The following is a 13,629-nucleotide window of genomic DNA, read 5'->3' on the forward strand; positions in this document are numbered from 1 at the left end:
GCTCTCTTTATAAGATCAATTCTATTGCTTTTGGGATATTTGCTGTTAATTTCTCCCAAAAAATTACTGCAAGCTCTTTGCCAAGGCTCACTTTCTGTCCATAAATTTTTCAATTTCCTCTTTAGTTAAAGGTACAACAATTTCTCCTGGGTCTATCCCTGCTAATTGATGAAGTCTAAATTTTCCTTTCAAAATTAAGTCAGAGATTTTTTTCCACATAAGTTTTTAATTTTTTACTTGGTTTATTTGGTAAAAATATCCATTCCAATATAATATCTTCTCTCTGCATTAATATTCCTGTAGGAGAATGCCTAGAAGGTAAAATAGCCAAAATGTAATCCAGCTTTGGATCAATACGATCCATGTGTCCTTCATGTACTTTCTTTTCTACCAAGGCCAATTCTTTCTCAGCTTCAGGTGATAATTCTCTTGGACTATTTAAGTCCTTGTCACCTTCTAAGGTTTTGAACAAATTATTCAGTTCATCATTTTTTACCCCAACAACAGTTCGTAGATGAGAAATGTCCCCAAATAATCTTTGAAAGTCATTAAGAGTCTGTAGGTAATCTCTCCTAATTTGTACCTGTTGAGGTCTAATTTTTTGTAGCTCTATTTTATATCCTAAATAATTAATAGAATCTCCTCTTTGTATCTTTTCAGGAGGCCTGAGCTAGGCCCGAGCTAGGGAGCTGGGCCGCCCAGGTGGGAAGCCAGACCCACTGCCAAACCAAGCGGGTTTTTAATGAATTCTTGCCACGTTGGGCACCAAATGTAGATGTAACCATCTTGTTAAATAAGAAACACAGAACCAGTTGCAGAGTTAAAAACCAAGAGGTTAGAGCAATAGCTGAGAGCCTTACTCTTCACTGCTTCTGCTGTCTTTCCTCTCAGCAAGAGCGCTACTTCTGTGTGTCCTGTCTTTTTTATAGACTTTCTGTTCTGCTTTCTCATTGGTTGTAACCCAGCCACATGACCTCCTCATCACTGCCTGTCCATATAGACCTCCAGGTCTTCTATGGTTGGCATTGAGATTAAAGGCGTGTATCTGCCATGCTGGCTGTGTCCTTGAACACATAGAGATCTACCTAGCTCTGCTTCCCAAGTGCTGGGATTAAAGGCATGCACCATCACCACCATCACCACCACCACCACCACCACCACCACCACCACCACCACCACCACCACCCAGCTTCTGCTCTGGCTTGTTCTGACCCCAAGGCAACTTTATTAACATACAAATAAAATCACATTTCAGTACAAATACAATATCAGTATACATAATGAATTTAAAATGAGCTAGCGACCTGAGTGAAAGAGTGAAACTACAAAATTTTCCAGAAAAAAGTGTGTGTGATGTTTGGGTAAAAGATGCCCCACACTAAAATTTCAGCATGAAAACAAAGACTGATACTCTCTAATAGTGTTGTTAGGATCGTGTAAAGACTATCACAACCTAGGAGAAAATACTTGCACAATATGTTATGTGAAACTTTGCTTTCAGAATATATCAAGAGCCTTTAAAATTCAATATCAAGAGACAACTTGCTGTTCAAAGTTCTGGCATATGATTTAAATAGGTACTTGTGGAATATTCCTTTACACTGTGTGGATATGTGTCATTGTGACTGGGTTAATTAGAGAAGCTGACTGGCCAATAGCTGGACAGAATATGGTTAAGCCAGAAAACCAGACTACAGGCAATGGGAAGAAGAAGGTGGGAGTCAAAGGAGTAGCCAGCCAGACACAGAAAGGAAACAGGAGATGCAAGATGAAAGAGAGGTAATGCCATGTCGCAGAATACAGATTAATAGAAATGGGTTAATTTAAGTTGTAACAGCTAGCTAGTAACAAGTCTGAGCTATTGGCTAAGCATTTATAATTAATAATAAGTCACTGAATGGTTATTTGGGAGTGGCTACTGAGATACAGAAAAACTCCATCTATAGGTACTTCATTGAAGTAGAGAGATGTTAAGAAATAAGCCCATGAAATGGTTCAACACCACTATTCATTAGGGAAAGGTAAATGAAATAGCACAACATACCCACTATGATGGCTATTATGAAATGAATGTTAAAGTCTTAAAAGACATATCATAGTTTTAAAATATTAGAAGACTTCCCTAAAGAATGAGAAGTTTATAGAGTACCCAGAACCCTCATGCACTCCTTGTAGCAATGCAACAAGATTTTGCCCCTTTGGTGCTCCCAAAACAAAGGCTCTTGGCATTCATCTTGGTTACCAATCAGAATTAGGTGATAGGATTCTGTTGCTGAGGACATATACCTTGTTTACAAGACAGAAAAATCAAGCTGGAACTGAGATGGGAGCTTCCTTCCTGCTTGCTAGCTTTCACAGTACTAGAAGGTGCTCTGAAGGGTGTTGGGGGAGGAAATGCATTCCAAGTTTGCTTAGCTGTGAACTCTATGAATCACTATGCCAACCTGTTAGGCAAGATGTGTCCACTGGTGAAATAGTGGCATTCCGTTAAGAGGGTCCCCAACTTCTTTGATTGGATTTGAGGATTGGTTGCTCTACAGGAGGGAATGGATGCCTTGTCCATGGTGGGAGAGATCACAGACTCTCGGAGGAAACAGTATTGATGTACTGTCAAACTGCTTTCTAATATTAATGTTTATGCTCTGTCTTAGTTATGGTTTCTACTGCTACAAGGAAACACCATGACCAAAAAAACAAGTTGGGGAGGGAATGGTTTATTAGGTTTACACTTCAGCATTGCTGTTCATCATTGAAGGAAGTCAGGACAGAAACTCAAACCGGGCATGATCCAGGAGGCAGGAGCTGAAGCAGAGGCCATAGAGGGAAGCTTGCTTCCTTTGGCCTGCTCAGCTCACCTTCTTACAGAACCCAGGACCACCTTCCCAGGAATGGCACCACCTATGATCACTAAATGAGAAAATTGATATAGATATGAGAAGACAAAAGGGTAAATTATTGAATCTACTTTTAAAGAACAACAACTTGTTTGAAATGCCTTACATTGCTATGGATTTTAGTTTGTTGACAAAAATTAGTTAATTGTATTATACTGAATGTATATTTCTACTCTTGTTTAGGGTATTATGCATATGTAGCTTATTTTAAACATATAATATAAAAATACAAATTAATAGTCACCTATAATAATCAAATTTATAGTCATGTTAATTAGGTTTTCTAGATATGCAGAGATATATTTCAGATAGATAGGTAACCTTCAAACACTTCAGAGAGCTACAGAATATGGCATTTTAGATGTTTTAATAACATAGATTTTTTTTCTTTTTTCATGACAATGGAATGTCTGCTACTAGCAGCACCAATTTACTTTAAAGAAGATAATGGGCATCAAAGAAACTCCATATGGAGTTTGCTTTCCTTATGGCAAAAGTTAGCCATTCGGGCAAGAAACTGTTCTTGCCTGGACTTCTTGACAAAATGTTGTGTTGACTGGACTAAATTTTGCCCAAACATGACACAATGGTCCTTCAGTTTCCTGCTTCACAGAGGAGACTGCCAGACATTCTGCAGGACACAGGGAGAAGTGACTGAGAGACTCTAGACCTATAGGCTGAAAGATGAATGCCCCAACGTTGCAGAGGAACTTTGGGTGACTGTCCAGGCAGCCAGCTGTCCCTGTCATTTCCAGAAATTTAGAAATTGCTTACAAAGCACTCCCTGTTTACTTAGGTAACATTATATCCTTCTTGGTCTTTTATGTAGCTGAAGACTAGATAGTTATAATTTTCCTTGGTTATGATAAAAGATAAATTAGATTTGCAACTTTAGACTAAAAATATAGGATAGATGATAAAATATTTTCCTTAATTTTGCAAAATACAAATAGACTGGATATTATAACTGCAATTCTTGCTTGATAACTGTCATATATAATTTTACTATACTAAAGCTAAAATCTTCCTTTTTGATTAGATAGAAAAGGGGAAGTACAGGACGATGTCTTTCTGTATGCTGTGAATACATGTTGCTACCATTGGTTAATAAATAAAACAGGCCTATTGCAAGGCAGCTTAGTGGCAGATGGGAAGTCCAAGCAGAGATACAGGGAAAAGAAGGGCAGAATTGGGGGAGAAGCCAACTGCTGCCCAAGAAGCAGCTAGATGCCAGCAGACTGGTAATGCCATGGTCACTGGGCAACTCATGGATTAATAGAAATGGGTTAAGTTATAAGAGCTAGCTATCAAGAAGCTTGAGCAATAGGCCATCCAGTTTGTGATTAATATAAGCCTCTGTATGTTTACTTGGGTCTGAGCAGCTGCAGGCCTTGACAGGACAAAGGAAAACTTTTGACTACAGAAAATGCCTTATGGCTGGATCTTCCTTGCTGATGACTCTTGCTTGTGTCAAACTGACACAAAGAACCAGTAAGTACCTATCCATAGACAAATGCTACTTCTCTTAATTAGAGAAGTTTCTTTCCAGTGAATGGTGGTAATTTCAGAGACTCATGGCTGCTCAAGTTTCTGAGATTATGTGAGGATTGAGTCTTCAGTCCTATACAGTTATTCAACTCCATCTAAAGTTTAGGGAACATTACAGAAGAGAGAGCATAAAGAATATAAAAAACTAGAATATAGCAAGAATGGTTACAAAATACTTCTTTAGGGCATGACATAGCCATTGCATTTATGATCTTACAGCAGCTGTGATTGCCTTCACTGAGCCTGCACAAGGTTGGATTTGACCTGCATTGGTCAACTATGGACTAGGGAAAGGCTCAACAACTACCTGCTAACTATTGACTACAGATAGTCATGGAGACTGCCAAACATATGGCCACATAGATGGCCTTAGTAAAATTCAGTGAATCATAAAGCAAACAAAAAGACCTCAGTATGGAAAGGAATTTGTAAAGAGGAACGAAAGGGCTGACAGTGGTGGGAGGGAAATAAGACAGCGTGGGGTGGGAACAATCAGAATACATTGGTTTCCTGTGAGAAACTGTTAAAGAACACATTTAACCAACTTAATAAAGAGCAAAATTTTGACACTTACTTAAATAATTAAATACACACTTAGAATATGGCCCAGCAATCCCATACCTAGAAAGTTATTTAAGAGAATTTTAAAGTGTTCTCCGGGCTGACAATTTGGTACTGGATAATCAATTAGTGTATTCTGCCATGAGGAAGACTATTTATCCTGCTCTCAGCATTCCTTACTTGCCTGTAGCTCTTTATCTATGGTTGATGCCTCATGGATGCCCATTTTTGTGTATTTATTGTTGTTATTTTTGTTTAACCCATGTTTAGGCAGTCATGTTGATGTGACTTTATGGGTATAGCTTTCTGCCATTCCCAGGAGACAAATCTCACAGTAAATTCCCCTAAGGCTCCTACAGTCTTTCTGTCCCCTCTTCTACAATGACCCCTAGACCTTAGTTATAGGAATTGTATTGTATTGTGTTGGAACTGGGCTCCACAACTCTGCATTTTGATTGGTTATGATTCATGTCTCTGTTTGGGACATGATGAAAATGGCCTTTCTCTTGATTGTCACATTCTTTCCATTACTACATACGTTTGTCATCAAATGTATATATAATGTAGATTTTGTTGTTATGGAAATCATTATTGAATAAAATATTGAAATAAAATTATTGAAGTAAAATATACTGGATTTTTCTGAAAAGACAAGAATTACAAGAATAGAGCATTAAAATTGTATTTGACTGCTGCAGAGTAGTCTAGCTTAAAGAAAGCCTACTCCAAGTCTGGACCAGGTGAGGAAGGTCATATTCTGAGCACATAAAATGTAAGTTCACTTTTTACTGGGTCCCAGTACAGAGTTCTAAGGTGGCAGCAACCCCCCTTCAGAGATTTGCTCTCAATGACTCTCCAGTGGAAACCATTGTGAGAGAAGAATGAAACCTTCACTGAATGGCAAGTTTTTTAGGTCTGAGTAATTTCAGAACAGGAGGCAAGGGGGAGGTGGAGACTGTCAGTAGAGAGAGCCAGCTATAGTCATGTCAGAAAGAGTTCTTAAAGGCAAATGAACAGATGTTTTCATCATGTAAATAGCTAAATTTTGTTAGAATGTAGCCGTGTCTCAAGTTCTATCTGTAATTGCTAGGACAGTATACATAGATAACTTCCTGTCTGTCTTTCTGATAGATGAAAATGGTCTATGATAAATCTCAAAAGAGAATATTCAAATTTTGAGTTCAAATTTGTGTTCTCTCATGGAAGAAAAAGTGTCTAGCATCATCGTAAAGCTGAAAACAAGGATTTTGTCTGTTTTCTCTGTCCCTGGATAACTGGAAACAACTCATAGAAGGTTCAGGGAATATAATTTATTTGAGATATATGCTGAATTGACTGACAAGGACTGATGTGTCTTCTAAAACAAGAGAAGTTAAAGCTTGTGGCTGGATAATAATTCATATTTTCTGTGATCTGCCCCCAAAAGGAGTGTGTGTACACTCAAGCTGTGAAGATTCCAGGAGGGTGCTATTATGTAGTTCATTAAAAGAAAATTCAACTCTAGACGCTCAGAGAATTCTTCCTCTGATGGACCCATGAGCAGGATGGAATCTGAATCTTTCTTCTCTTTTGGCTTTTAACACAAAGGTCATTTGGTTTTAGGTACTAATAACCATGATTTGATTTTAGCATTGTAATTTCAACCTGGAAAATTCATAATTGAAGAAGCCTTAGCTACAATTTTTAATATTTTGTTATTGAAAAAAATTTCAGAATATTTTAGTGCCATCATTTAATTTTATCAAAAAACTTCTCTAACTGGTTGTAATACAGAATGGAAAACAGAATAGATGTGATTGACTCCAGTTCATTTCTTGATTTAATTTATGTTCTGTTCATTTCACAATTTCTTCTGGAGGTAATAATCATCCCCCTCCTCTAGTAGTCCCATGAAAAATGTCAATGTTGATGGGAAAGCCTGGTGAAGTGGGGCTATCCTGTCAGACAAATTGCTGACTTTCCTCCTGTTGACAATGCCAAGTCTCCTTCTAGACCACAGGATCAAATGTTAAGCTTCATGGATTGAAAGAGAAAAAAAAATAGCTAAAGAATAGTAGGAAACACAGATTCCACACTTCTAGTGATTCTAATGTCTGCCAAGATTCAAACCTACTGAATTATAGGAGTTATTGAGCAACATCAAGAATTCGCTAGAAATATGAATACTCAGGCCTCACTCATGCATACTGATTCAGAAACTCAACAGGGCTGGGAGATGGTGGCACATGCCTTTAATCATAATACTCAGGAGGCAAAGGCAGATGGATCTCTGAGTTTGAGGCCAGCCTGATTTACAGAGTGAGTTCTAGGACAGCCATGGATGAATAGAGAAACCCTGTCTTGAAAAACCAAAAGATAGGAAAGAGAAAGAAAGAAATCAAAGAGGCCAAGTAATCTACATTTATGAGACCACTGAGGACTGTAAGATACACTCATACTTGGGAGCCCCTGCAGTGGAATGGCACTGTGTGCCATACCACCCTCATGCATTGAGGGAAAGACAGGAGCAAGTGATTATTAAACTACTGAGAATGGGAGGAAATGAGCAGTCTTTGGGCACACTTTCTTTTGTATTTTCTGACTTCTCTTTCTTCAGAAACTGCCTGATATGCCTGATAGTATGCTATTTGGCCAATTATCTCCACTGTGTGCCAATACTGGAGGGAAGAATCTACCTTTGACTAGAGAAAGTCTTCAGTCTTGGCAAGCTTAATTAAGGAAATAATATTGTATTAGTCAGGTTTCTCTAGAGTAACAGAACTTACAATGAGTCTCCCCCTGCCTTTTTCCATATATATATATAATTTCAGAATATTTTCGTGCCATCATTAAATTTATATATATGTATATACATATACATATGTATATATATATGAAAAGGGGATTTATTAGAATGACTTACAGGTTGCAGTCAAGCTAATTCAAAGGCTGGCTGTGAATGGATAGTCCCAGAATCCAGTAGTTGTTCAGTTTACAAGGCTGGAGGTCTTAGTTCAGTAGTTGCTGGAATACTGAAGAAGAAGTACCACTGAAGGAATGGATGCATTGGTAAGGTGAGGGAAAGCAGGCAAAGAGCTTCTTACAAACAAAACTGGCTATCACAAGTCCTAAGTCTGCTCACTTTCACATGAAGGTGGATTCTAAGGAGTACTGTTAATGGTTTAATTAATGGTTAATTAATGGTTGATATCTGTATTTCTGACCTCTCTGTTCAGCTGGCAGTGGACTTGGGGCAGGAAAAGGGAAGATGTACATTGCATCACCTGACTACTAATCTGGAGGCAGGAGACTAAGGCAAAGAGACTTAATTGGATGCTTTGAACTTTAGTAAGCATCTACTCTGTGAAAGTGATAAAGAAACTATAATGATTTACTAGATTCTGCTATCTAGAGACACAGAGCATTCCTAAACAACTCTACTACTATAAATTCATTTGTTAGTAAGAAAGATCCAGGAGACTACTGTTCATATGATAGGCTGAGGGCTCCCCCGCATTAATACTGAAAAATAGGAAGGAATTAAGACTCAAATTAACTACATACATTGTCTAGTCATCTATAAGTACTTTCAAAATTTAGGGCTCATGTCAACTTCCAGATCCTTTGTGATACACACACACACACACACACACACACACACACACACACATACACATATATATATATGTATATATATCCCTTGTCAACATCCATTCATAGATTAATGATTCATAGATCATTAAGACACACTGAAATCTAAGGGAGAACTAAAATGACAGACATTTCCAGAATTCGAGAGACAAACAAGTAGAAAACTTCTCAACCTGATTTTCAACTTTTATGATGAAAAACAAGTCTATTTCCCTGCATGACAATATTTTGTGATTAACTGTGCAATTTCTTGTTTTCTTTTTATAGCCTCTGGGTCTTTAAGATTGAATTAGCTGTATGTCAATACACTGTATTTTCATTATCCCAGCAAAACTATGCCACTTCCTAAGATTAATTGTTGAAGTTCAGAAAAGGACACAGCCACTGGGAAGAAGATAAAATATAGTGGCAGTTAAGAATGGGATTTTGTGACTTGCTGAATACGAATATCTCCCTAGAAGATTGGTTGCCTAACTTTTTTTCTGTAAATGATAATTTAGTCAGAATCAGATAACTATCAACCTTCAGAAATAGTAAACACAAATAAGCAAGCATAATTGCCCACTGAGATTCTGCACAAATCAGCTCAGCACTGAAGTCAACCTTTGATATGGATTAAATTAAATAAGAGAGTTGTTTGTTAGCAAGATCCATCAAAAATTGGCACCAGCAAGAAAAATGTGATCAGAGCTGTATGTAGTCCTTGGCTGATATGAACAGGTTGCACCAACTGAGCCTTCAATTTTTATTTCTTGTCAGCTGTTTGGTATTTCAAATGCTTAAAATCCCTATTACTGATGAAGACCACAACCTTCATTTAATCTTTTGGCATGTTTATGACCCATAATCTGACCACACATTTGGAATGAAGTATATATTTGTGTTAAGTATTTGTGCTATTCTGGTGTCACAGGGAATTTAGCCAGCAGAAGAGACAAAGAATAAGTAGCTGTTACTTATTTGGGATTTTAGAGGATATAGTGATAGAAGAATAATTTTGAACAAGCTTTCTGCAGAGTTTCAAGAATTCTAGAAGTTGATGGCAAGGATACCTTCAGAACAGTTTCTTTCTTCATCCATTTTTTTAAAATTTTGTATTAATTCTTTGTGAATTTTGTATCATTCAAATCACCCAATCCCACTCATCTCCCCATACCTTTGTATCTGCTTGCCCACCTTCCACAAAGGGAACAAAAGCACAGGACCCTGCTACATCTCCTTTGGGGGCTATTTTCAAGAATTAAACTTGGCACAGCCCTGCCTATTTGCTTTTGATCTAACATGCTGGCCAAAGGGTTCAGTTTATTTTCTGTCTCTCCAGAAACCATGTCTAGGAACATTACCAAGTAGGGGATCTAAGGAAGCTGCTACTCTCAGTAGCCAACAGACACATTTGAAAGTACATGAGCAATATGTTCAAAGGAAGCTCTTCCCCTCTGTGTTTTTATTGGCCCACCACTAAGATGCTGGCTGAACTCCCACCAAAGGGGATAAATCAACCCAGGCCAAGTAATTAATAGTTGTTCCAATGCCACTGAAAGGATCCAGAAGCTTCTGAGCAGCCTTAGGATAATACTAAAGGTAGTAGGACTATTAATAACAGGCATGACCAGAACTTAGCTAGCCTAGTAGACATGCAGGTCATTTTCCTACAGGGCCCTAGCTATTAACATTCACCTTAGGAGCCTTACAAGCACAAATGTCTTTAGTTCCTGGTCCTCACGCCTTATATACCTTTTTCTTTCTGCCCCCACTCCCTGGGATTAAAGGCGTGGGTCACCATGCTGAGCTGTTTCTAAAGTGGCCTTGAACTCAGAGATCTGGCTAGCTCTGCCTCCCAAGTGCGGGGATTAAAGGTGTGTACCACCACCGCCCAACTTCTGTTATGGTTTACTCTTCCCATTTTTTAGCCACCATTTCTGGCTCTGTTCTAGTGGCTGTCTGTTCTCTGACCCCAGATATGTTTATTTCGGGGAACACACAATATTTCAGGGAACACAATACCCACCACATTTCCCCTGTTTTTGTCTAAAATTAAAAAAAGGTTATAACTAATACAAGAAAAATCATATCTAATAAGTATACACAATATACACAGTCAAGATTACACTAATGATGTCTAGTCCATTAACATTTGACAGATTCAGGTGAAAAACTCCATTATCTATAATAATGTCCAGTCCAGTAACATTTGATAAACTCAGACAAAAATTTTTCATTACTTATCCTATCTTTTCTTTTTATAATAGATTCAGTAGTCTACCTTTTGTCATTTTTATATCTTCTCCTTTTTCTTTTTAGAGTAGATTCAGTGATCTACCCATTTATCCTATTATTTCTTTATCTTTTTTCTCAGGGTAGATTCAGTGATCTACCTCATATCTATTTTCTCTTTTTCCTTTTCTTTTTTTAACAAAACCTCTGAATCTAATCTTCATGTTCAGCTTTTTTCCTGACCATTAACAATTAACAACTTGTAACCATTCATTATAAACAATGACAATATCCAAAACTCATTAAACGACCGAAAACCTCCCATCCCACCTTTTGGGGATGTGGGCGTCATCCTCTTAAAATTACTTCCATCTTTAGAGGATCCTGAAAAGAAAATTTTTGGGTGAATTGTCAAGTCCTGTATCATTTGTCCCACCGCTGCATAATGAGAAAGTGCAGGGCTTGTTTCAAGTCCTTGTTTAAGTAGTCTGTCAGGCTGTATCATCTCAGCCAGTCATCTCGAAATTGTCCTGAGCAGTTTGTAGTCCAAAGTCAATCTTTCCATGGTGTTAATGGCTTTACCATAGTCCATGTGGTGTCCCATCATCCTTTTGAAGATTTCAAAGTCACTGTTAGGCATAATCATGGTTCCCTTTAGATTTTTTTTTTTTTTTGCTTTTGATTACATTTTATTTGTTCCCAGGATGTATGACCTGTTGAAAACAGACTGCAGCTCATTGCTCCGACTCCCGGGGCCAGCATCTTCTGAGGACAGTAGTTTTCAGTTCTATCTTTTGAATTCTATTTGTGTGTACACCTTGGTGATGTCATTGTACCTGCCTTCAGGGGCCTGGTAGTTAGAGATTGGTGGCGTGTGATGTGGCCCTTCTTTCTCAAAGGGGAACAGGCTGGGGTCTCGCTTTATGGCCTCAGCGTAGAGCTCTGGAGACTCAAGCTTCAGTTCCTGAAGTGCTTCCTGCTGGGCTTCCAGCATGGCTCTGATGGTGTCCCTCTCTGCCTCATGTTCCTGCTGCTTGTAGAGTGCCCACCTCTTCAGCAGAAGAGCTCTTTGCTCACTCTCCTGGGAAGAATGCTCTTCCTGGAGTCGCTGTCTTGACTTATCCAGGAATCTCACTGGGGTGATAAAATCTTCAATAGGAACTAGTTCCTGGGTGGCCTTTTCCAGTTTCCGGATCCTCTTCTTCAAGCGCTCCTTTGCTGCTTGGTCCTTTCTAGGGTCTATCTTCTTCTTCTTTCGCAGAGGTTCTGCTCTCATGGGGATGAGCAGCTCACAACCACCTGTAACTTTAGTTCCAAGGGATCCAGCACCCTCTTGTGGCTTCTGTGGCCAGCAACCACACATGTAATGCACATCAGATATAGATGCAGGCAAAACACTCATACACATAAGATAAATAAATTAATAAAAAATAAGGTTACCAGTTGAGAAGAATCAGGTCACTTGGGAGTGAGACAGGGATGGGAGATGGCAGTGGGGTGGTGGTGGTGAATGTGATCACAGTGCACTGTGTACAAATGTGAAATGGTCCAAAAAATAAAACAAATGAATAAGAAAAAAGAATTACCCTCTCATAAGTGATACTGATAATAAGAAAGATTATGTGTGATTTTCAAAGGTGAGCAAAACTAATCTTTGGTCTTAGAAGTCAGGACAGGAGGGATGGGTGTGGATAATGGCAGACATGAGAGGGCTTTCTGGTTCTTATCTAAATGTCGGTCAAACAGCTGTATTCACTTGATGTGCTTTTCTTCTTACATGCTGTCTGACAGCAAATGTTCACTTGAAAAGAAAAAGGCAGATACTAAAAATCACTCTTCAGATATCGAGGGTTTGCTACACATGAATTATGGGTGGGGACAAGGGGCTTCAAAGACCTTGCTGTTTTCCTGACTGTCCTAATTTCCTTTGTTGTGCCACACAGGCCTCATCTCACACACCCCATTGAGGTAGCTATGGTTTGGACCATTTCTGCTGCAAATTCACCAATGTTCTGTTTTTTAAAACCTTTCTGGATTATCTAGTAAAAAGGGAATTTCAGAGTAAGCTCCAGGTAAATATTCTAACTCTATAGACCCAAATCTGAATCCCCTCAATAACTAGCCAGAAATTAAAATAACTAGCCTTAAGTTTTTTTATTGATATGATGAAAAAATCCTGGCATAAATTTTCCAGGTACAAACAATAAGGTTGTACAGATTAGATAAAGGGTAAATGAGAAATATATCATATTCTTCATAGTAGACTTGGTTATTTCATGTTTTGAAATTTTCTATGGTTTTAATAATGCAAATAAATAGGTTGATAATTAATATCTGAAGCTTTCTTGAAAATCTGATTTCAAAATGTGAAGTCCTTTGGGTTAATGAGAATAAAATTTTGTCATGTGGACACTGATATTGTTTCAGGTACAGAAACAGCAGAGGGTGCTGAAGCGAAAGTATTTCCTCTTCAGGCATTGTTTCAAGGGCACAAGACAAAAATCAGGGTCATTAGAACAAAGTCCCTGAAGACTGAAGAGAGACCGTTCTGGGCCTGTCAATCCATTTCTTACAAGAACTTTGAGTTATTGTCGGCTTACAGCTTGTTTGTTTTGCTTTTATTAAAATCCAAATAGTAAGCATACATTTTGCCAATTGTATCATTTTGGAATGTTTTGTCTTCCACTAATTTAAATAATTTGAATTGTTTGCCCAGATAACGTGTTGCTAAACCTGGCAAAAATTCCCTATGTGTGTTCTAGCCATACAAGAATGTTAAGGG

At 38.2% G+C, this 13,629-nt stretch overlaps 1 protein-coding gene across 1 annotated transcript; it reads right to left on the reverse strand.

Moving 5' to 3' along the window:
* Nucleotides 1-11,528: 11,528 nt before the first annotated feature.
* On the reverse strand, nucleotides 11,529-12,127 carry LOC118595706 (39S ribosomal protein L40, mitochondrial). Its single transcript, XM_036206452.1, has one exon. The coding sequence runs from the start codon at nucleotides 12,121-12,123 to the stop codon at nucleotides 11,635-11,637; it is 489 nt and encodes a 162-aa protein (XP_036062345.1). The 5' UTR covers nucleotides 12,124-12,127; the 3' UTR covers nucleotides 11,529-11,634.
* Nucleotides 12,128-13,629: the final 1,502 nt, after the last annotated feature.

This window comes from Onychomys torridus, chromosome 14, assembly GCF_903995425.1.
Source record: "Onychomys torridus chromosome 14, mOncTor1.1, whole genome shotgun sequence".
NCBI classification, from domain to species: Eukaryota; Metazoa; Chordata; class Mammalia; order Rodentia; family Cricetidae; genus Onychomys; species Onychomys torridus.

Excerpts from the sequence above, each read along its gene's own strand:
- LOC118595706 (XM_036206452.1), bottom strand. The coding sequence starts at position 12,123 with ATGAGAGCAGAACCTCTGCGAAAGAAGAAGAAGATAGACCCTAGAAAG.